The sequence below is a fragment of the Lampetra planeri genome, chromosome 6, assembly GCF_965212315.1.
Source record: "Lampetra planeri chromosome 6, kcLamPlan1.2.h2, whole genome shotgun sequence".
Taxonomy (NCBI): domain Eukaryota; kingdom Metazoa; phylum Chordata; class Hyperoartia; order Petromyzontiformes; family Petromyzontidae; genus Lampetra; species Lampetra planeri.
This window is the reverse complement of record NC_136112.1, coordinates 11,783,895-11,807,902: the sequence shown is the minus strand read 5'-3', so window position 1 is coordinate 11,807,902 and position 24,008 is coordinate 11,783,895. Positions and strand designations below refer to the sequence as shown.

General features: G+C 45.3%; 1 protein-coding gene across 1 annotated transcript in view; it reads right to left on the bottom strand.

Annotated features, from left to right (window-relative positions):
- LOC144719662 (transmembrane protein 132E-like) overlaps nucleotides 1-24,008 on the bottom strand; it is a 202,448-nt gene that overhangs the window by 155,935 nt on the left and 22,505 nt on the right. Inside the window, exon 3 of the mRNA XM_078595800.1 lies at nucleotides 15,607-15,750. Coding sequence (XP_078451926.1) covers nucleotides 15,607-15,750 — 144 coding nt within the window. The remainder of the gene's footprint in view (nucleotides 1-15,606; nucleotides 15,751-24,008) is intronic.

Sequence of the window (24,008 nt, the reverse complement as noted above, 5' to 3'; positions counted from 1 at the left end):
AGTATACGGTATCCATAGGCTGACAATCTGGGTTGGAGCCAAATACATGGAGAAGTCAACATTTAGAGAATGACAGTCTATAGTTTTATACGAAGTCATATTAATAGGACTGTACGTGAAGCTTTGTTCTTGAACAATGTAGCCACATCCTTCTCATCGTGTCCTCCCACGAGTATCTGGCTTAAGTCTGAAAAAAAACCCGGAAGCCTAATTCTGATCTCGACAAGCATATGACTAGACCTACAGTCTCGTACAATGCTGGTATTTGCTCAGACATCAAGCTCGCGAGCCGTGGGGAATGTGCTGTGTGTTCCAACTCAAAGTTGCAAGGGACATCGGCAGCGAAGCGTGACGTCAAGCACGAGTTGGCTACTTAGACACAGCATCGACATCATCGGGCCTACATAATCCCCATGTGGTGGCTGGCATATGCTTTCAGATACAGGATAAACTTTTCTTACGTGTCACCGAATTACCCAGAACTCCGTTTACCCACGCGAACTGTCGGGTGTTTGAAAGCTCATATTGTCTGCGGTCCCATTCTTACAATTTCACGCAATGAATCCCGATTTTTCCCATACTGGTTTGCCGAATGGATTCCTATTCGCAATCGTTTTGGTGTGTAAGTGTAGTAAATCTGCAGACAACCTCGCTGATAATAGGATCCACAAATTTCAACCCCCTTATCACCACGGACGAGAGGAGTTATGTAGTTGGATACAACCTTGTCTGCTACTCTCCCCACCAACAAACATAGCTGTGACTAGAATGTGAAATGTGAGCTGGTGGATGTCGTGTCATTGTGATCCTCTGAGGTTTGTAATGCCGTGCTGTATGCATCCGAGCATATACTGTTGCCAGTTTGTATAAATCACCAAACGAGGCCTGGGGCCAGCCAGTCAACTTTCCAATGTTTCAACATCGAGAAAAAAAAACAACTGCTTCGGTTTTTCCAATGTGATATTAGGTTGTACCAATTATTGTTTAATATTTCACTCCATGTACTGAAAGCTTCTTCAATTCAGCTCCTGAAGAAGCTGCCAACACGTGGAGCGAAACGTTGGACATCATGCCGAACAACGATGGAGAGGTATTCAGCACAGTGCTGAAAACGTTCGCAGTAATAACCCTTTCCCGCTTCGATCACATACTTATACATCATATGTTTTCTTCTGATTCCGTTCCGATAACGTAAACGTATGTACACGCACGTCATTGGAATGGAACCGGAATAAAAACTAAACACAAGGCCATACCGGAGGGTGTGTGTCACAGTTTGGCATCAGCTTTAATAGAATGCGGTCCTGTCACTACAGTTATCTGCGGTGAGTACAATGTCTTTAAAAACAAAGGCGCATGCCTCTCTAAATAAAATTAACGCCGAATCACTTGCGTGTTCCGAGATTCAGCAGTGAATGGGACCCACACTGCAACTTGCAGTCGTCTCGGAATGGGAAAGGGATAATATAATGTATTTATAACCAGGTGAAGCCCTTTGAGACTAACGGTCTCCTTTTCAAAAAAGAGCAAGTGCAAATATAAGAAGTTTACATTATATCAATTAATTCATAAACACTGTGGGGATATGTAAATCCTGATGAAAATTACGAGTTGCTTGTGGAGTGGATATCCCAGTGTTACTTTGATTTGCTGTTTGACACCAAACAGCAAGGGACTCTGTTGAACTGCGCAGTAATCATAATACCAAACCATACCTATGCTGGGTCAGTCTGGTATATGGCCATTAAATACAAGTGTCAAGTGCTGTCCTGAACAACGCTTCTTGGAGCCAATACGGCCCAACACTAACCCACAGTGTTCTACAGCCATCCATCATTGTGAGTGCTCTGAAACAACACTGGAACTTCTCCAAGGGACATCAGTCACACTACACAGCAGCGGTCAAGCATAGCATGGTTTGCATCCTGGACACAATCCCAGTGGATGAGGCACTCTCACACATCCAGGAGGAATTATTCAAAACAGCAACAAAGACCATTCCACGTGGATGACAATGCCAACTCATGACAGGTGCGACGTTGCTTGAACTCACAGCAGTATACGACTCATTCCAGCACGCACGTCTACAACTACTACGCTTGGAAGCAGATGCATCTACCTCCTCTCGGGCAATTGTTTTCCGAGTATACATGTGTAGGGCTTGAGTATAGCGCGCCACGCATCCCCCGCCTCTGTTGTTATGCAAGTAAGCACAGTACAGTGGGGTGATGTGAGGTAATGGTTGTTGTTGTGGCTTTAGGCGAAGTGGGTCGTTAAGGGTTGAAACAGGTGTCAGGGTAGCCGGGAGGACACAGGCCAGTGATTGGCTGGAAAGGTAATTGGGCATTAGCTGGCGTCGCTCTGGCGGCGAAAACAAGGCCACGTGACACAGGGGGCCAGGGGGCGAGCGATAAAAGGGGGGGGTAGAGATAATTAGGGCAGATTAATTGGTGTGGGGATATAAGCCATAGCGCAATGGAGAGATGGGAGTCCTGTACGAGTCGGCGTCGTGGATGGAGCTGCAGTAACGCTGCCCAGAGAGTCGCAGAGCAAGTGATAGTAGAGTAAAGCGTAGAGACAGTGATAGTAGAGTAAAGCACGGAGAGACAGTGGTAGTGAGAACGCAGTGAGTAACCAGGGTAGCCATGCATCGGAAGGATACAGAGTAGGAGAAACCGTAGAGATGACAAGCGTAGCGATAGTGAGGTAGAGGGCACGGAGAGACGCGGAGCGGTGGCGCAGCAGAGAGACGCGGAGCGGTGGCGCAGCGAAGAAGGTTGACTCTAAGAGGAAAATAAAGAGGAGAGAAAGACAACCCTTGTACTAGTCCTACAACTGGTGTCAGAAGTGATAACGGACCTGCACCGAGATGTCCAAGAAAGTCATGAAGAAAAAGAACTTACCGGCAGCCTCATCGGCGGAGAGCAGCGATGCGGACGTGATACCTCCATTACGAGCGGAGGCCCCCGCATCGCCGGAGGACGTGACGGAGCAAGCACTGCCGCACGACGAGGTCGACAAGCACGACGAGGAGGAGCCGAGCCCGCCGCACGTGTGGAGAGCTGCGATGGCGGCGTGGGAGGCCAGGATGGCGGTGCTCGTGCAAGAATTTGATCGAGTTCTGCGGTCGATGTGGGAAGCGCCGACAGGATTGGATCCGCAGCTGCACGACCTCGTTACATCTGCGGGGGATGACGGCGCGGCTGGATCTCCCGAGGCGCCAGGTGCGCCGCTGGACGAGGAGGAGGAACCGGAGTTGCTGGCCTCGAGCACGCCACGTCGGCTCCACGTGGAATGCTTCGAGGTCCCGGTCGGCGACTGGACGGCGTTTACACGACGATTTCGGGCAGCTTATGAGTCGCTCGGGTGGACGGAGGCTCAAGCGCTACGGGCACTGCCAACGGCTTTGGACGACGATGCGTTGGCGACGTTCTACGATCTCCCTCGAGGGGTTCGCTTGTCCTTGCCAGAGATATTTGCGGCGATGCAGAAGATTTACGAACCTCGCTCGGTCGCCAAGCGCAAGTTTCAATTGAGACGACGGGCGGAAGGAGAATCTCCCCTCGTGTATAGCAGTGCGCTGTTGACTCTTGGCCAAGCGGCTTACCCGGCAATGGACGAAGCGGCCCTTGATTCTTTGGCCCAGGAGAAGCTATTGCAGATGGCGAAGGAGCTACAAGTCGTCCTCTCACTTCCCAGCGACAACAACGACGACGGGTCATCCTTGCAGCTTGCCAGGAACATCCAGGTCAACCTGGATCTTCGCGACGAGCCATCGGCGGGGCCATCTCGGCCCCTGGTGGTGGGCGTTGGATCAGACGGTGGTCTACCGGAGGGAGAGCTGACGCTGCTGACGGCAGCGGCCGCACGACCACCGTTGAGCCCACACCGCCGCTCAGATGCGGGCGGACGTGGCGGTCCGTCACGCTGCTACGAGTGTGGGCGGCGAGAACACTTCGCGCGGGACTGCTGGAGACGGAGACGCGTCTTCCCACGTTCATCGGGACCCTACAATCGGGGATTCTACCCAGCACAGGATTACCAGGCGAGTCGCGACACATGCAATACACGGCCGTATCCTACACCTCACCCATCCGCGTCGATACATAATGTTGATCCCCCTTCGTATGATGCTCAAGGTAATGTGGTATGGGGTGCGTTGGCTCATCGTGTTTTGGGAGCTGCGCCGGGTTCGTCGGATGTGATGGCGTTTGTTCAAGGGATTCAAATTCGGGTTATTGTTGACACGGGGGCATCCACGACGCTTATTTCTTTGCACACCTTCCGATTGCTCCCTGTTTCGGCCCATGTTTTGGAACCGGTGGAGGGCCCGTGTATAGTGGCAAATGGGGGTAGTTTGGGAATTATGGGTCGTATACTAGCAATGATACAGCTCGGGGAGGTGTGTGTAACGGGGTACATTTTGGTTTCGTCTGTTCTGGCTGTGCCATGTTTATTGGGCACAGATTTTTTGCAAAAGATGCCGATTAAGATTTCGATTGAAAGGGGACAGTTGGAATTGCCATCAGGGAAGTGCATACAATTTTTGGGTACTCCGTCTAAATTTGCTCGTGTCAACGCTGTGGTCCAGGCGGTGGTTAGCCGCATGGTGCACGTTCCGCCTGTGACGCAGATACTTGTCCCGTTGAAATTAAAAAAGGGCCTGTCAGTAGGTAACTTGGAGGAGGGTATATTATTGTCACCTTCAAATGCCGTGTCACAAATGCCCTCTTTGGTAGGGGCTTTTACGATGGTGCCAGCGACGGCCGAACCGTTTATTTAGATTGTAAACACGGGGCACGAGCCGGTCGTTATTCAGGAAGGGACCACGCTGGCACACGCGTCAGTCGAACGAGGTTCGGAAAGCCATGTGTGTTTGGCAGCGGGGGGGGGGGGGGTAACATGCTGCCGCGACCGGAGGAGGAACCGAGCTGGTTTCGCAAATTGTATGAAGGTAACGACGATTTGACACCCGAGCAGCGGACGCGATTAAGGGAGTTGCTTTGGGAATTTAGGGATGTGTTTAGCTCAGGGAAGTTTGACGTCGGTCGTACGACCTTGTTGCGACATCACATTGACACTAAAGATGCGGCCCCTATTCGATTGAATCCTCACTGGGTGAGCCCGCTGGAGAAGGATTGCATTCGGAGGACGGTTGACGAGATGTTGCAACAGGATATCGTATCCCCTTCGTCCAGCCCATGGGGAGCCCCGATCGTGTTGGTAAAAAAAAGGGACGGCTCTCTGCGATTTTGTGTAGATTACCGGAAATTGAATAAAGTTTCGGTGGCGGATGCTTATCCACTTCCGCGCATTGACGACTCATTGTACGCATTGTCTGGCGCTACATTTTTTTCCACATTAGACCTCTTATCGGGCTTTTGGCAATTGCCCTTGGACGAGGCATCTAAACCGAAGACGGCTTTTCGAACGCCGCAATGATTGTTTCACTTTAATGTATTGCCGATGGGGCTGCACACCGCACCAGCCACTTTTCAATGACTGATGGAGCTGGTGTTGATGGGATTGCAGTGGGAGTCGTGTTTGATTTACCTGGACGACGTCATTGTGTTCAGTAAGGATTTAGAGGGACATTTTCAGCGGCTGCGAGCTGTGTTTGGCAGGGTAAGGGGCGCCAATTTGAAGTTTAAACCCCAAAAGTGTCATCTGTTGCGAACTTCCGTTAAATATCTTGGTCATGTGGTCAGCGAAGCAGGGGTCGCAACGGATCCGGAGAAAACTAGTTGTGTTCGTGCGTGGCCAGTGCCTAAAACGGTGTCGGAAGTACGCAGCTTACTGGGCTTTGCGTCATATTATCGGCGATTTGTTAAGAATTTTGCTACGATTGCGAGGCCACTGCACACGCTGACTGCTAAGGGTAAAAAGTTTCTATGGGGTGATGAGGAGCAGCGTTCATTTGAAACGCTCCGGGACGCGTTGGCGGACGCACCGCCGCTCGGGTATCCAAATTTTGCGGAAATGTTTACGTTGGACACGGATGCCAATGACACGGGCATCGGAGCTCTGTTGTCGCAAACGATTAACGGTGTTGAAAGGGTCATCGCGTATGGCAGCCGGGTACTGTCCCCGGCGGAACAAAGGTATTGCGTAACGCGCAGGGAATTATTGGCGATTGTTCATTTTGTGCAGTTGTATCGACCATACTTGTACGGGCGACAGTTTTTGGTCCGCACCGACCACGCGGCATTGCAGTACTCCTTGTGGATCGATCAACCCTCGGGCCAAATGGCCCGCTGGCTTGAGGTCCTGCAGGGATACTCATTTACGGTCCAGCACAGGAATGGTACGCGTCACGTTAACGCGGATGCTCTGTCCCGGTTGCCTCAGGCATCGGGCTCGTGTCGGTGCTCCGAGGGATCGCCGCATTGTGGGCCGCCGCTGCAGAGCGAGCCGAGAATGGCCGCTGCAGCTAATTCAAACCGGGTTGACGAGACACCGGATACTGAGCCTGGGTTGTTGGGTTTGTCACGGGGGCGTTGGGTGCGGTTGCAAATAGACAATTCTTCGCTTACCAGGATGAGGCTACGGACCTCTCGCTCCAAACAGTCAGATGATCGGCCTTTTCTCCGACTCATTGACGACCTCCTGGTCAGATGGGATGTCGTCTTGCAGAAATTTTGTATAGTAGTGCCGCTGTGTTTACGAGGGAAACTCATTTCCGACACGCACGCTCGGTTGATGCACTTGGGGGAGAAGAAAACCGCTTTGACTTTAAGTAATGATTTCTATTAGCCGGGGGTGCAGAATGACGTTCATTTGTACGTTAAAGCTTGTCACGGGTGCGCACGGCGGAAGGCGCCAGCCCAGCCATATCGGGTACCATTGCAATCGATACGTGTTTCGCGGGTTAACGAAATTGTGGCCCTTGATATTTTGGACCGTTCCCCGTTACCCCGCGGGGTCACAAATACTTGCTCGTGGGGGTCTAATACTTAACTCGGTGGCCTATGGCATGGCCGTTAGTGGACCAATCAGCGGGATCAATTGTGGAGTCCTTTCTGCAGGGTTTCATTTTCGATAAAGGGGCCCCGGAGCACCTGCTTACAGACCAGGGAAAAAAATTTCGTCCCGCCTTTTGAAGGAGATGTGTGACGCATTGGGTACGTGAAAAATCCGGACATCCCCATACCACCCGCAAACCGACGGGATTGTCGAGCGTCTTCATCGAACATTGACATCGATGTTGTGCCAGCAGGTTAATTCGGCTCAGATGGATTGGGATTTACATGTCCCGGACGGCTTTGGCCGCTTATAGATTGGCCCCACACGCTTCTACAGGATATTCGCCCTTTTATCTGATGTATGGGCGTGAACTAGAAGCCCGGCCTTGGTCAGGCTGGGTGTGAAATCTAAGAGCAAGTCGCCAGTGGTAGCTGTCCCCTTGCGCGAGTCATTGGATCGGTTGAACGAGGCCAGGGAGGCCTCGCTGCGGAATACGGAACGAAGGCAGGCAGCTAATGAGCGTCTGCACGGGGGGCACCCTCCACGGGAACCATGGCAAGTGGGGGACAAGGCTTGGTTACATTGTCGAATGGTGCCGGTGGGCACGTCACCAAAGTTCCACCGGCCCTGGCAGGGGCCCGTTGAGATTGTGGAAGTTGGTCGGGATGAAAGTGTAAGGATTCGCTACGGTCGACGGTTGTGGCACATTCACCCGTTACGGTTGAAAAGATATGTTGTGCCATATGATGCGTCATCTCCAATCCCAGAACGGCCTGTATTGGATGTGTCCGACGAGTGTCCTGGGGGGCGATGAGAAGCTGCACCTCAGTGGTTTACCCCCCGTGTGCCTGCAGGAACACCATCTTTGAGGCGACGGATACACCGGGACGCACAAGGCCGTGGGTGGCTCTCGACGAGAGATGGACAGGGGGATGGAGATGGATGCACGGTTCGGGCAGAACGCTGCCCTGTTGCCATGGACGGGGATGCCCTAGCCCCTGTTCTATTGAGTCGGGGTGACGGACTGGCCGCGGGAACACGTTCACGACGATTAACTTTTACATAAATTCCTGGGACTTGGGGTTGTATATATATTGTTCATCTGTTGAACTTTTCATGTACTGTGGGTTTCGCGTGTCACGTTGTTTTAGCCGGGACGGCTAGTTTTTTTCACGGGGGGGGGGGGTGATGTAGGGCTTGAGTATAGTGCGCCACGCATCCCCCGCCTCTGTTGCTATGCAAGTAAGCACAGTACAGTGGGGTGATGTGAGGTAATGGTTGTTGTTGTGGCTTTAGGCGAAGTGGGTCGTTAAGGGTTGAAACAGGTGTCAGGGTAGCCGGGTGGACGCAGGCCATTGATTGGCTGGAAAGGTAATTGGGCATTAGCTGGCGTCGCTCTGGCGGCGAAAACAAGGCCACGTGACACGGGGGGCCAGGGGGCAAGCGATAAGCGGGGGGTAGAGATAATTAGGGCAGATTAATTGGTGTGGGGATATAAGCCAGAGCGCAACGGAGAGATGGGAGTCCTGTACGAGTCGGCGTCGTGGATGGAGCTGCAGTAACGGTGCCCGGAGAGTCGCAGAGCAAGTGATAGTAGAGTAAAGCGTAGAGACAGTGTTAGTAGAGTAAAGCACGGAGAGACAGTGGTAGCGAGAACGCAGTGAGTAACCAGGGTAGTCATGCATCGGAAGGATGCAGAGTAGGAGAAACCGTAGAGACGACAAGCGTAGCGATAGTGAGGTAGAGGGCACGGAGAGACGCGGAGCGGTGGCGCAGCAGAGAGACGCGGAGCGGAGCGAGGCCGCGCCAAGACGCGGAGCGGTGGCGTGGCGAAGAGGAGAGAAAGACAACCCTTGTACGAGTCCTACACATGTATGAGAATGTCATCTCTTCACAGATGGAAAAGAATGGATTGTGTCGGGGTTCAGTGACATGAACTGAAGCACGACCCTTCACCCAGTCTTGTTGTAGTGGTTCCTGTAGGTATGTTGGACTTCGTTCGCATCGTACGTAGCCAACTGTGGCAATTGGAGGTGTGGATTTAAAGCGACCACCATCCCGAGCATGGCTAGTAACGTGTAGTCATGGAACTGAACTACTTGCTTCGCTAGCTCAATGCGGAGTGCCGGTGCCCAAACACTACTCACGGTGCCTCTCGCTCCGAGATTTTTTGCTGACAACTGTCGCGGTAGACGTGCATGCTAGACTGTGTCATACACTGCTGTGAGGTCAAAGAACACAGCAGAGGACTGTGTGCCTGTGTGGGCACATTCAGCCAGCACTCGACGGGTGCACGGAGGCCAGCGCCACTATCGTGGCATCCTCAAGATTTGCTACTTCTTGAAGTTTCAAAGCACAAGACATAGCATGGAAATAAGACTGCAGCATGGGGAAAATACATGTAAATAAGTTGTCTTGAGTGCTGCATGTTTAGTCAACTGACAAAACATTGTAATTTTTTTCTTGTCCTGGGAAGACTTACAGATTTTCCCATGCCTGACATTCCGAGGACCCCTGTGGGTGCCGCTGTCGTCTCTCGACCTTGATGCTGCGGGACATCTGCAAAACTAATACCTCATCAGCAACCCGTCCACACAAATACCCTCATGCGTCAGTAGATGCAAATCAACCGTTTATGCTCTGGCTAGGTGGTACGATTTATCATTATGATGATGGTCATTAATATTATCATCAGACCTTGTTTACTATATTGCAGGAGGATGATGCTACGTTTTCGCAGCAGGGAGTGATGATTACCATATGTTTCCTAATTAAGCATTTTGAGTAAGTTTGGGACCATGACCCCAGCACTCGGCGGTCTTGCCACGGGATCTCCTCACGTCCGTCCAACGTGAAGTGCATGGCCGCAGATTTCATGGGCAACACCAACAAGCGATGTCGACACCTATGAATGGCAGGGCAGCGATGCTGGGGCCTGAGTGACGACTCGCCGTGCGACCGCGGCGAGGAGGAATTCACGACCCGACATCGTCTCCGCCTGCGCAGTGCTACCGGGCGTACTTGGGAGGCTTACATCGGTACATGTACCAGATGAGGAAACACTGCCACATGGCAATTTAATGATGATAATAATAAAAAACACAATGACTGCACATTCACATATTAAGGCCATTTCTTACATTTCCACTCGTTTGCTGATTTACGCATTATTGAATGGTTTCATTATGCGTTTGCATTTGAGCTTTCACCTTTATGTCAGATCTAAAGCATTCACTGAAGAGAAATTAAATGAATCAAATGTTAAACATATGCTACCAGAGAATGCCTACACCTTTACATGTTATTTTTCTGTGAAGCTAATGATAATGTGAAGGCTAAAGTGAAGAGAGATGGATCTTTGTGCCTTAGTATGGCTTCTGGTGAGGGTATATCGTTTCTGAAAAATTGCCAACATAGACCAGTAAGTAGCCTTTCTAGGTGTTCTTCGTCATTTGAAAGAAAGCTAAATAAAGAAATAAAAGTGGGAAAAATTGCTAAATTTCCGGAACTGCATTATGCATGAAACACATGTCCCTGTGTTTGCATGCATGTGTACATACTGAATAATTTATGGTAAATTTGTAAAAAAAATTGTGTGTGTGTTTGAGTATTGCTCCAAACAAAGCTCCGTGTTTTCTCAGCCACAGTTGTGGCCCTCCCATTTCTATGCTTGCGAAACATGGAGCAATATAAAGAAACATCTGTGCTGGTTTGAAACATTCAGGCTGGCCTGCCAGCCTGCCTGCAATCCATCCTGAATATAACCAGCCTGAATTTTGTGAGGAGCTCACAGATCCTTGAAATATCTGGTCACAGTCCCATAAGTGAACTCCTCTGGCAGACAAGGCTGCGTTGGCTGGGTCATATAGCCCACATGCCCAGCTACTGCATGCCCAAGCAGTTCCTGTTCGGCCGGATAGAGAGGGCTAAATGCGCATGGCACAGACTGATGTGGTCTAGAAGGATGTGGAGCCAGTTACACTAACTGATGACATATAGGCTATTGCGACCAATATTATTCATAATAAAGGTTTTAAGGGTTTGATCACGTAAATATAAATGTGTCATTAACCCACCACCACCCGACACAACCAAAAACCTTCATGAATAGTACCAGCTATGTCAAGATCGGCCTCTGTGGAGGAGGTTCGTTAAGGACGCTACTGAGTAGTTAGAGGCAGTTTCCCTTCAACAACAATGGAGAGCAGAGGAGCAACACTTAAAACAACGGGCGGAGCGCCGGTCAACTAAAACGAAGTAAGTTGGACAGTGGGGACCACAGGTGGCGCATCTGCCAGTCATTTCAGTCAGCCATCCTTCACACCTGGGTCTGTTTTGTCACCCCCTGCCAGCGAGCGTTCGACACTTCACGTCGCCTCAAGTTGCACCTAGCCTGATGCAAGCTATATGGTGATGTCACCGCCACGTATTGGCAAATGTCTCTTGTATCCACGAACATGGCTGGGGAGGAGCAACAATGTAGGGGTTAGCGAGCTGCACTATGAACCCAGGAAACCGAGTTCGATTACCGCTCACGGCCAACATTCGGTGACGAATATCTGAACCAGTCCTGGGCCTCCCCTAGGTAGACTGAGGTTTAAATGAGTACATGCTTTGGCATGTAAACAGCATTGGGGATACAAAGGCACCAGGGTTTGGTCGTGGCCAACCACCCGCGTATGTGTTGTTCTGGCATTAATCAGTGCTTGCTAACAGTACATGATCCAAGAGTATTTTAAAGCCTATACCGGGGATCTCTGCCTTTCTATACACACACTACCAAAACCTGGGATAAAACCGGGGAACCTTACATGTCTGAGACGTTCCCTACTGAGGGGAGCGTGAATGCAGCGGTGAGTTCACTGCATGACATACCTGGCGACCGGTATTAAATTCCCGGCCATGGCTAACATCAGTGGTGATTAACATGACCAGACCTGGGCCTCGCCTTGGTTGAATCAGCCTTAAAATAGTACTTGGTGCAGTGTTTAAACCACACGTGCTGGGGACACAAGGGTGGCTTTGAGTGCTGGAGGCGACCGCCGTGCATGCCGTGCTGGTACATTACGAGATGCTCGCTAATAGGACTAGCCACGACAGTCTTGTGCAGCATATGTTTTTGTATTCCCATGAAACGAACAAAAATAAACTCACTTTTCATCTCCTGCAAGTGTGGAAAAGGTTTTCGATGGCCTGTTCTGCACCATGCCCAAGGTGATCTAATCTATCAGTGTCCAACAAGAGTGCGCTCTAAGATTAGCATCGTCTTAACAACCACTGTGGAAAGTTAAACCAGCAGTCACGGGTCTGCACAGATCCTTCAACTGAAACACCGCAACGAACGAAGAATCAAGTTAAGGCAATTCAGCTAGAAATTGGATTACACATTGTATTGATTAGTGCATTTTTCCTATTGAGTACGTGGGTCCTCCCTATATTTTTGTGCTGGCTATTTCACGGGATAAATCAGTTTCAGGCCCTGGATTACTTTGAAATTGGTTCTTGCTGTGATTGTCACAGAAACATTGCAAACATTACCATGTGAGTGTATTTTCTATAGCAAAGCCTAAAGACCAGTATTTGTTGATAAATGATGCAGAGCCAAGACGTAAATAGAAATACATTAAAGGCAATAGTTCAAAATAGCCAATTGCAATGTAGGAATTTGGTCTGCAGATACATAGCTCAGAGGTGCCAGAATAGAATTGTATTGTGGGATACTTCCTTACCAATAATATGTGTATTATGATATGTTCAATATGCATCACACAAAACGATGTTGTTGCCTGGGATATTTACTAAAATAATATTACTTGCTGTACTAGGATGCAATGATGAATCACCAGGTTAGAACTTCTTCCGCACCATACGTTGCCAACCATGCTAATCGCATTTGTGACATGAAAACACCAACCATTTGAGAATTAGAGTAAAATGTTTTATCCATAGCTTTCTCATCCACAGCTATTTACAGTTGTATGGCTGAGCCACAATTCCTCCGAATTACTCGCAGTTTGACCTTCCTCTTGTCTGAAATTTCCCAGATCGGAAGATCAGGTCATTTTGTTACCGATTATTGTTTATTATTGTTATTATGCTCGTCGATCCAGGAATGCCTCATTGAGTCTCAAGACATTTTCTTGAATATCCCAGCACGTTTTTTAAAAATCCTTTATATTAAGTTCACTTGCTTGCGCGCTTACGACTGTGCAAATCTTTCGGTCGTTTTTTAACCCACTTCCCGTGATCCAATCGAGCTGACATTTTGCACACAGACTCGTTGTGCGTGACAATTTATTTTCCTGAAATTTTTTTTCCATAACTTTACACTTTTTAGGAATTTTTTTTTTATATTTAATTACCAATTGCTTAATGGTGGCAGGCAATCATCTGACCCATAGGTGGCAGCCATCTCAAGCCAGAGGACGAGAGGACTCCAGCCGCCACGCATATAAAGGATTTATAGTGAAAAACCTTGTTTTTACGGGTTAATTTTTTTCAGTACAGGGAAATGTTTCCATGTGTAATCCTTGTCATTTGCAACACGTTTTTGAGCATTGGAATGTGTGTACAGTACCAGTAAATGTGTACTTTTTTGCTGAGGGAGAAAACCAGAAAACCCAAAGAAACCCAATGCATAAAAAAGGGAAGAAAGTACAGCCTCCACACAGCAAGGGAGCCGTGTCGAGAATTTATCCCAGCCCCTTCTTGCTTTGAGGCACAAGTGTTATCATTGCGCCAGACTGTGCCACCCTACCGAAACCTCAAAGATCAGAAATGGTGAATATGATGATAGATGACTATGCTTCAAATTATGGTTGATTGCAGCCCACCGTAAATAATGGATAATGAAGATGGCAATTGTTTACTGCTTCTGCCATCGGCATTCCTTGCCAGTGAGATGGCTGGCTCGCTAGCATAGACAGTGGCATGACACTCAAGAGAGGTTGGAAACCACGTGTGAGGTGAACAACGTTTTGCACACACGAGAATGTATGTATGTTGAACTTCTTTGACATCGTGCATAGCCAACCATGCTAATCCGAGGTGCGAGAAGAACTGGAAGGAAGGTAATGGATATGGCAATAACTGATGATGATGGACGCTAAAGATAATGACACAATGCATCATTATAGTTTTCTGATACGGTTGTGGGTTGTACCATGTGTTGTTCGGCATTATTATACTTGTTTACCCAGGTCATTCTTACTGAGTGTCAACCATTTTTCAAGAGGGTCCTAAGTATTATCAGTCGGGGGAGTTTATTGCTAATGTTTAGTTTGTTGTCCTTCCTCCACACTTAATTAGCATGCTTGACTACGTACAGTGCGAAATAAGTTATACATTATGTGTTACCCAAATAAGCAATCTGTGAGTAAATCTTCAAATCTATCATATTTTGACCATGATGTCGTCACACAATGGCCTACTCTATTGGAATGACCTCAAGGGATCTTTATTGTCCACTGTGAAGCAGACGGAAAGATGTGAAACTTTTCACTGCAAGATGGCGGATGATGATGACGATGATGACGAAGTCATGGCATGTAGGATGTAACTTTTCAAAGCATTCACCAGTCGTCCAACAATGGGACTGCGAGGTACAGCCTACTGCACTACACTGCGCTACACCACACTGCATCGCATGCTACAATCATTCTGTTATCCACAAATATAATGCTAAGTTGGCACAGAGAGGAGAGGAATTGTATATATATAATAGTATAACCATGTCCCTCTGGTGCTCGCTGAGTTGCATTGGCTTCCCGTTTCTGAATTAATACATTTTAAGGTCGCACTAATTACTAACAAAGTGCTTGCCACAAATGAACCACAATACCTTGCTGAGCATAAACCATCAAGCAAACTCTAGTCATCCTCGGTCACTGCATCACGCACTTTTAGATGCGCTTCTGGGGCTCTGTGGAATGTTCTTCATTCTGATATTAGGATGCCACTGGAGGTATGCACTTTTAAATCTAGATTTAAAACGAATTTCTTTAGACCTGACTTTTGTATTTACATTGTTCTCCTTCCCGCGCACCTATGATTAGCACGGTTGGCTTACATACGGTGCAAAAGAAGTTCAACATGCATACATAGGAATGCAACTTTTTAAGAACAATGATAGAGTGGCAGCCAAGAAACTCAACATGTCCAAGTGTGCTTCCACCAAGGGGATGGAGCGATGAAATTAGCTTGTGTGCCGGTGCTGGGTGGGTTGTTACATTACAGTATCATGAGAGACGATGGTTGATTAGAGATACCTTCCTCCAGCAGTGGATTGACCACAGCTGGTGATGATGTTGAAAGTAATGTTTAAGCAATAACCAATACTGGATTAGCACAATGCATAAAATGAAAAGGTCCATTTTCATAATTCATATTAAAAGGTACCTAAACTTGATTCGTTTTAGAGTGGCATTAATTTAACATTTGTCAAGATGTGTGATATTGTGTGCTGAAATAACCATGGTAATTTAGGATTCAAGAAATGATTTCCCTAATGTGAAGGATAATTTTAATTCCTTCTAAAAACATGTATTCTCATTGTAAAGTGGACAAAAGTGTATATTAAACTAACAAACATGCCTAATTTCCATATCAATATGACCACCACATGACACTGAAGCATTATCATACCTTAATAATGTCCTCATCCTCCGACTGGCAGTGGGCATGCTGGGATACATCTGACAAATGGCCGTCTGTTCCCATGGTGACAACTCTCAAAGGCACAATCACAGGCCTGCCTGTCAGCACTGCTGTGTTCACCAACTCTGGTTTCTGCAAAGAACAGAGGCCAGGGTAAATGGTTGCATACATTATAATATAAACAAAACACACACGTTAATTTTCACACGGTTGCGCCATAGTAACGTAATTAGAAATACGCAAACACGATTCGACTATTAAAACACCTTCGTGATTAATATTTTTAAAACAGCAACGTACACATAGACCGTATTTGGTTGACTAATTCGATTTCTGTAAGTGTACTGGTCAATTGGTATTGAACAGGATGCTGCCGTGGTATCATAGTTAACACACTGGACTTGCAATCCAGAGGTCCCTGGTTCATTCACCTGACGTCACAGTTGAAACAATGGGTGAGTATTTTAAATCCCTCCACCTCTGTCCACCCAGCAGTATATATGGGTTTACCACAGTTCGTCCATCAGAAGGTCACGGTTGCGAGATGTTAACTACCTCGCCTGGTATACAGGAGGTGATGCGTTCAATCCTGACCCTGTCACCTGTATATTTGGAGTTTGCATATCCTCCCCGTGGTCGCATGGATTGTTCTTCAGGTCCTCTGGTTTTTCCTTCCACATTTAGAAATATGCATCTAGAGTATTTGGCTGCTGTACATTTCAACGTGGTAACCCACTCCGTTGAGCTATCATTTGTGGCCAGTTCACTTCTGAAAAAAATATCTACAGTTCAGTGGACTTTACCTGGTAAAATCCAAATAGTTTCGTTTCAGTTTAGTTTTTAGACATGTAGTGCAATAAAGTATGGGTACTCCCATCACCTCCAAAACGTCTGGCAAACATGAAAGAGTAGGCCAAAGTCTATTCTCGAGGCGTTCTCTTGAGCTCGTCTAGTGTAGGCCCTTTTCCCAGAAGTGGTGTGAAGAAGACAACGCAGAGCTCCGCCTTTACCATTTACACTACTATTCAAATAACATCTAAAGTTTCAAACTATATTGTAATTCTGCAAATACCTGTTTTTAAACTACTTCACGAGATGTGAAAGGCTGCCTTTTTGGAATAATCCGCACACGTGATGTGACGTGAACATACAATGCGGCTGGAAAATGAAATAACGCAGCCAATTTTGTCCTAGCTGCGAGGAAAGGTTATATTGTGTATAGGACAGGCATACCGGGTTCTTATCCTACATTTGGAACAGTATTTTGGGAAATATATGTTTTGCATTCCTTGCCACACTGTTTATCTGACAATACAACGAAGTCCAATATCCAAATCATCATAAAACAGTGATGAGTAAGTGGCGCATAGGAACATCCTCCAACATTAACGCTGTTAAATTATTAATCAAAGTTACATGATTCCAATGTCTTTCAGACATTCTTATTTACAGCTGATGTGACTTGCAATTAAGAATTAAAATTAAATTACCTATGAATTTATCATTTTATATTAAATTAAAATGCTAAAACCTTTTCGTGGAGTTTTTGTTCCTCTTCAATGTCGATCGGCGGGTGTGTTGTACCGGACTCACGTTTTGTCACAATTTTTTTTTAAAATGCTACAACGTTGCAAGGTTAGCTATTCCATTCGTATGTGTGGCAATATGCTCAGGAGTTGAATGCCAATGTCAAGGTCTGCTAGCCACGAGAAGGTTGCTGGAGAGAGTGTGTGTGGTTTCGCTATTCCTTCATTGATGGAGCACAGACTACAGTGGTTTACTATATGATCCATAGGTTGAGTTGCATGGTCACAATAACACCGTGGCAGTCTTTAATTTTACATTGAAGTCAATGCATTTGAGCTGCTTACAGTCTGAAGCAGGGGTGAATAGAACAGAGCACCTGAAATGAATACAATGAAAAACGTCTCTGGATTCACGAAATGCATAACAATTCTTTGGAAATTTTTGTTTTTTAAATTTTGGGAAATGTTTTGTCACAAAATATTCAACATTGTCAGATGTTGGTAATTGATAGAATGATGTATTTGTGAACGCGTGGATATGTCTTTTCCGTTTCTGAAGAAGCTAAAGGCACGTAGGGCAAAACATCGGATATCACTCAAAACAGCAGGTGGTACAACTCGATAACACATTGGAGTAATAATACCTACAATTCACTCTGGAAAGTCCGTGGTGTGTGTATTAATGTGTACTTAGAGTGCAATAGATTTCTTAACTGTAATTAACGTCAGAAAACTACAAGTGTAGTATTTATTATATAATAAAAATAAATACAATATATGTTATTAAGTAGTGATTCAAAGCCTCTCTATTACCGTTCTACATCCCCCCATATAAACATTCACTTCTCCCGCTAGAGGCAACCCCAACCTGGGTAGTGCAGTGACCTCAATCCACCCCCTCTTCACTAAGCCCTGCCCCGGTGTCGGTCTCGGGCGTTTTATGTCCACCACCGACGCCCCCTTCTTGTCTTCTTCTATGATCAGTGCTCTGTACCGGGCTTGCATTGAGTTGAAATAAACACATTATAAAAAATAGAGCAATAATAAGTATTAATAATGATTAAAATCCAATTACAATTAGCTGATGAGAGATTGGGTTTTCTATCTGAGTGATTGGATAAAACAAAATGTTTAATGAATCCAATCAGCTCCAATATGGATTCAGGGTTTGATCATACCCGAGGTGATCAGGTCCCATTTGATCAAAACAGTGCCCCCATAGTCATAACAATAGTGACACTATGTAACACAATTTTTGTTCCTGGGTAGTAAGTGTTATTTCGTAATTGCTTATGCCTAAAAAGAATTGAAAATGGCTATTATTCCCCATAAACTTTGCTTTTGTGATCAGGACAGTGATATTTTGAAATGTACCTATTTTCAATGAGAAAACGGGCGAATTAGTGTATTTTCGATCACATAAAGTAAGAAAAAAACAACATGAATCGAAATGAACATGCATTTATACTAAAGAAATACAAAAATTACTACAAAAGATTTAGAAGTTAGTTTTTGATATTTACGATTATACTGTAAATCACTTTCACAAATCAGTCCTTAAATGTAGTCTCCCATCATGTTCTCGTCATACTGTCCTTGGTAGCAGTGTTCAAAGTCAAGTATATCCTGGTGGAAGCGGTCGCCTTGCTCCTACGAGTACGCTCCCATGTTCTCCTTGAATTTATCAAGATGAGCATCAAGGATATGGATTTTGAGGGAAATCTTACAGCCCATTGTGCCGTAGTTATACACCAGTCTCAACCAGCTCCACATAGTTGTCGACCTTGTGATTGCCCAGGAAGCCACAAATACTACGACAAAGCTGTTTCAAGCCACTTTTTCCTTACTAGTGAGCTTCTTGGGGAATTCATTGCACTCCAGGATCTTCTTTATCTGTGGTCCGACGAAGACACTGGCTTTGACCTTTGCCTCAGACAGCTTAGGGAAGCAGTCTTGAATGTATTTGAAGGCTGCCAACTCCTTATCTACAGCTCTGACAAATTGTTTCATGAGGCCCAATTTGATGTGCAAATATGGCATCAGCACCTTCTAGGGGTCCACCAGTGGCTCCTACTTGATGGTGTTCATCCCCACAGAGAACTCGGTCCACTGTGGCCAGTCCTGTCTGTGGTAGTGCGACTTGGTGTCCCTGCTGTCCCAAACGCAAAGATAGCAGGGAAACTTTGTAAAACCGCCTTGGAGACCCATCAGGAATGCCACAATTTTTAAGTCTTAGATGACCTCCCAGCTGTACTCATCATACGTCAAGGGTCCAGCAAGGTATTAATGCTGTTGTAATCCTCTTTTAGGTGCACTGAGTGAGCCAGGGGAAGAGACGGGTACTTGTTACCATTATGGAGCAGCACGGCTTTGAGGCTCCTGGATGAGCTATCACTGAAGAGGCGCCACTCATTCTGGTTACAGGCGATTCCAATTGTCTCGAACACTGGTCACATTGTGGCAGAAACAGAGCCCATCTTGACGGGTGAAGAAGCTGCAAAAGGGTTGGTGACGCTTCCTCTGATCTGCAACTTGCACACTTTCATCCAACAAGTTCCACTGCTTGAGCCTAGACGTCAAAAGCTCGGCATTGGACTTGGTGAGACCAAGATCTCTGATGAAGTCGTTGAGGTCCTTTGGGTTGGGGTAGTATGGGTTTCTCTCCTCAGCTCCACCTCTGAAATTGTCATCTGGATATACAACATCTTCCTCACTCTCTGACTTGCTGCTCTCTTCTAAAGACGGCTGCTCTCTCTCCAGAGGAGTGGGTACGGAAGCTCATGGCAGTGTGGCACCGGGGCGATGGATGAAGGAAGGTCCGGATATGTGATAGCAGGTGCATTCATGCCAGTCCGACGTTTGGAAGGGTCCACCATGCAGAAGTAGCAGTTGCTTGAGTGGTCAGTGGGTTCCCGCCAAATTCTTGGGAAAGCGAACTTCATGGCTCTCTTTTCCCCTCTGTACTATCCTTCAAAAATAAATTCATTTCACCCATGACTAATGTGATATATTTTTTGAATAACATTGAAAATTGTAAAAAAAATCAAATTAATAACTTTTACAATTAAAAAAATTGTAACAAATTTTATAACATAAAATTCCGAGCAACAATTGTCCATCTTACCTTGCAGAGTTTTTTTTTGCATTGCTCACAGGTGAAATGAGGTGCTCAGGATTTGTCTTGATCCCCGACAGGCATGCCGAAAATATGCTTTGTCGGCCTCACACATCTTAGCAGATGCTTCCACAGTGTACTTTTTCGCTCTTGTCTTGATAAATTGGCAGCAGACATAGCAAAATGCATCTGCCGGATGCTTACAGCCTCTTGATGACATCTCAGAAAAATGAAGATATGTATCCACTTAGGCAGCTGGAGCTAAACTGAACTGATCGGCTTAAGACCCCTGTATTTTCCTACTATTTATATGACTGGAAAGTTCTAGAATGTTCTAGAAGTTACTCCAAGTTTACTCAGCACTGAATCTATCTGTAATGTTCTGGAAAATAGGTAAATTTCTCAATATCAATTTGTCGGGAATACTAGCCATTATCTGTTCTTTTGATGCATAAGCAATTAGGAAATAACACGTACTACCCAGGACCAAAAAAACATGTGTGACACAGTGTTATCCCTGATATTCTAATTTTAAAGTGAACGTTTTTAGGAGATCCAGTATTTTTAGAAATCAATTTCATAACCTGTGAATTTGATGGATTTTATTTTTACATATACAAGTTAGACAATGAGCGTGTTTCAAATGTGTTGTCATTATGCAACTAATGTTCGTGCAAGTTTGGTAATAATTACACAGTGGATGGGGCACGACTGGTAAGTTAAGTCAAGGCAATTTTATTTTTGCTTACACACGCGGCCCCTTTCTGGCACAATTTTGCCACTGAAATCGCCATCGCCGCGTGAATACTCAAACATAAAAACAAAAATCTATACAATGAGAAAAATAAGTGATAGGTAAAGATAATAGGTAATAGGTAAGGATGCGCCCCTGCAAAGTGCATTTGTGCAAGGGCACCAGCAACTTTGATCAAATTATACATCTGCCATCTAGCAGAAAAAAAATCTGTAAAATGTGTTGTACATGAGTATCAGGAGGATCATGTCCCAATCAATGAGAAAGGATACCAATGATTTTAATTATTTTTACTTATTGAAATAAGATTCACAGATGCACAATAGTCAACACGTATTATGGACAATGTATTTTAAAAAACATGGATAAGTTAATCGAATAAAATAAATCATTAGCTTTATTTTCAACTTAAATAAATAATTGACTTTTCAGCTACAATGTTAGATAAGCATTGCATAAAGTGTGATGACAATTCACTGAAGATTATATATTTTTGTATCGTTAAAATATTTTGCATTTGGTAAAAAAAAAACTACTACCAGTCTCTTGTACAATAAGATGTGGTTAACAAGGAGGATTTTGCCGTTCTTTAAGTTAAAGTAAAACATTCATTTTGGAAATGTATTGGCAAGATGAAAGCTATCCACTCGTTAACATCTCCTTAGATCTGTAAAATATATTTCGTTTAATTAGTAAGTAAATCTTGCTTGGGTGCACGAGCTCCAGCAACGGTCACAATGCCGGGGTGACCACGGAGCCTGAGACGACTACACCCGAGTGGATCCCTTTGATTGCTGTTATTAACAACTGACTGATCTGACCTATATATAAATGATTAGTGTTCAACAAAGTTGACATTGCAATGATTATCAATGGGATTGCATGTTTACATTTCGTGGTGGGTCACTAAATCTCACAGGTTTAGGATCCACTTGGTCCCAATTTTTTTTTTACAGCCATGAGATTATATAATGTGTGGGGCTCCATAACTCTACGTGGCAATTTTTCACTGAGTGCAAAAAAAGGCAGTTTTCAAAAATGCAAAGGTCATCCTCACCATCGAATTATAATTAAACATTTATGTTGTAAAATAAAATAAAATAAACATTTTTCAAATGTTTAATTTAATATGACAGCACACGAAACAAACATAAACTCATATTTTTTTAATCACCCACTGTTTTATCCTTTGAAAGGCGACAGTTTTACTCTTGCAATGTAAACTATTTAACCACATAATCATTTTGATTGTAATCCGCAAATTAATTATATATTTATAATGGAAAATATTGTACTTTGAAGGTTGATATATCTAAGCATATCTTACGGACAGCACGTCCACGATGGAATTCGTTTTTTTTACTCCATTAATTAAACACATGCACTAAGCAAACACAATAAGATAATATAAAATGAGTTAACCGCTCACTAGGAACAGGTTAAGAATATTAATTAGAGACCCTGAGTTTTTAAAAATGTCATCAAAATCTAGAGGGAGGAGGCACGGAGCTGGTGATTGGCATGGTGCAGGGGCAATACATTGCAAAAGTGCTGACTGGTCTGCACGTTGTTATGGTGCTACAGATAATGTGACTCTATAGTCCAATCAATGATCATCAGTCATAACCAATCAACTTCTGGATCAAAGCTTCTCCAAGTTATCGCCATCATCTTCTTGTGGCTGCTACTCCGTTTGCATTGGCATCCACCAGCCATAATCCCTGACAGCGACATGTCTTACACAAGACCATATCCTGTTCCTAACAGTCAAAATTAAGTATTTAATCTTGTATATATGTTCTCTGATCCATGTGTCCCCCTTATTGTTTCTCAGTATAATCCCAAGTGAGCATCACTCTATGCTGCTGTTGTGCAGAATCGATGTAAAGTGTTTATACGTGAGCATACACACGACGTTTAAATGTGGACAAACAGGCAATGTGCAGCACGTGGAAGTGAGTTGTCCTAGACAGTGGAATAACGTGGAGGCTGAGAAAGTTAACAAGCGCAGAACCGAGATGATCCTTGACATAAGATCTGATGTTGCATATGCACCTCAGCTGCACAGCCTCAAGCTCTCCCCACTGACTAATATGACGAGTTCAGGGCCAGACCAAGACCCTGGTGTACCTAGTCCACCAGGGCACAATTAACCAAGACAGAGCAGCCAGTCGCCTCTGGCTGTGAGGGAGGAAGGTGTCTCGTAAAATTCAAGCCGACAGGCATAGATAGTGAAACAACGTGTTGTTCGGGGTTCGCACAACACATTATTACTACAGGGCCCTTTAATTGTAATCGATCAATAGCAATAGTTTGAGAAGTATGTTTACGAATATACAGATGAGTGAGGATGCGAAATCACATGTTTGAAAGAGAGTTCATATTCTGGAACAATCATCATTGTGCAGCTAGCTGCAGTGTGCTACAGTGAATAATTACATTACTTCATTTGTAAATGAAATATACACTTAATGAAATATTGAGTATAGAGAGTTATTGAATCTAATGACTGGCAACTTAGAAATACAAATAAACCGTACTAATGAAATTGGAGGAAGTTTAAACGTAACATTTACACTTGAATTTCAGATACAAATGCACTTAGTTAAAAGTAATTGATGCCACTGAACAAAACACGTAGTCCTACTTATGAGTAGTATTTAGGTAACACGCAGATATTTTTTGGAAGACCAATGGCCTTTTTTTACCCGATAGTAGTGGATTTTCAAAGGATTTTTTATGCAGTAGAGGCATACACGCGACTTCGTAATTGTATTGCCCCATCCATACATTGGAGGAATTAGCCACAGTTGGTGGAGCCAGAGATGAAGTCAAGATTGGGCCAGAATACTGAAATGTATCGCACAATTAGAGAGCGGAATTACTTAATTGTTGTGCAAAATATGGCAATTGGAAGTGAGGTGTGAAACGTAATGTAGGAGAGAGGAGGGGCATGGTAGCACAATTCATGGTGTTCTTGAGGTGGTCTGGCTCA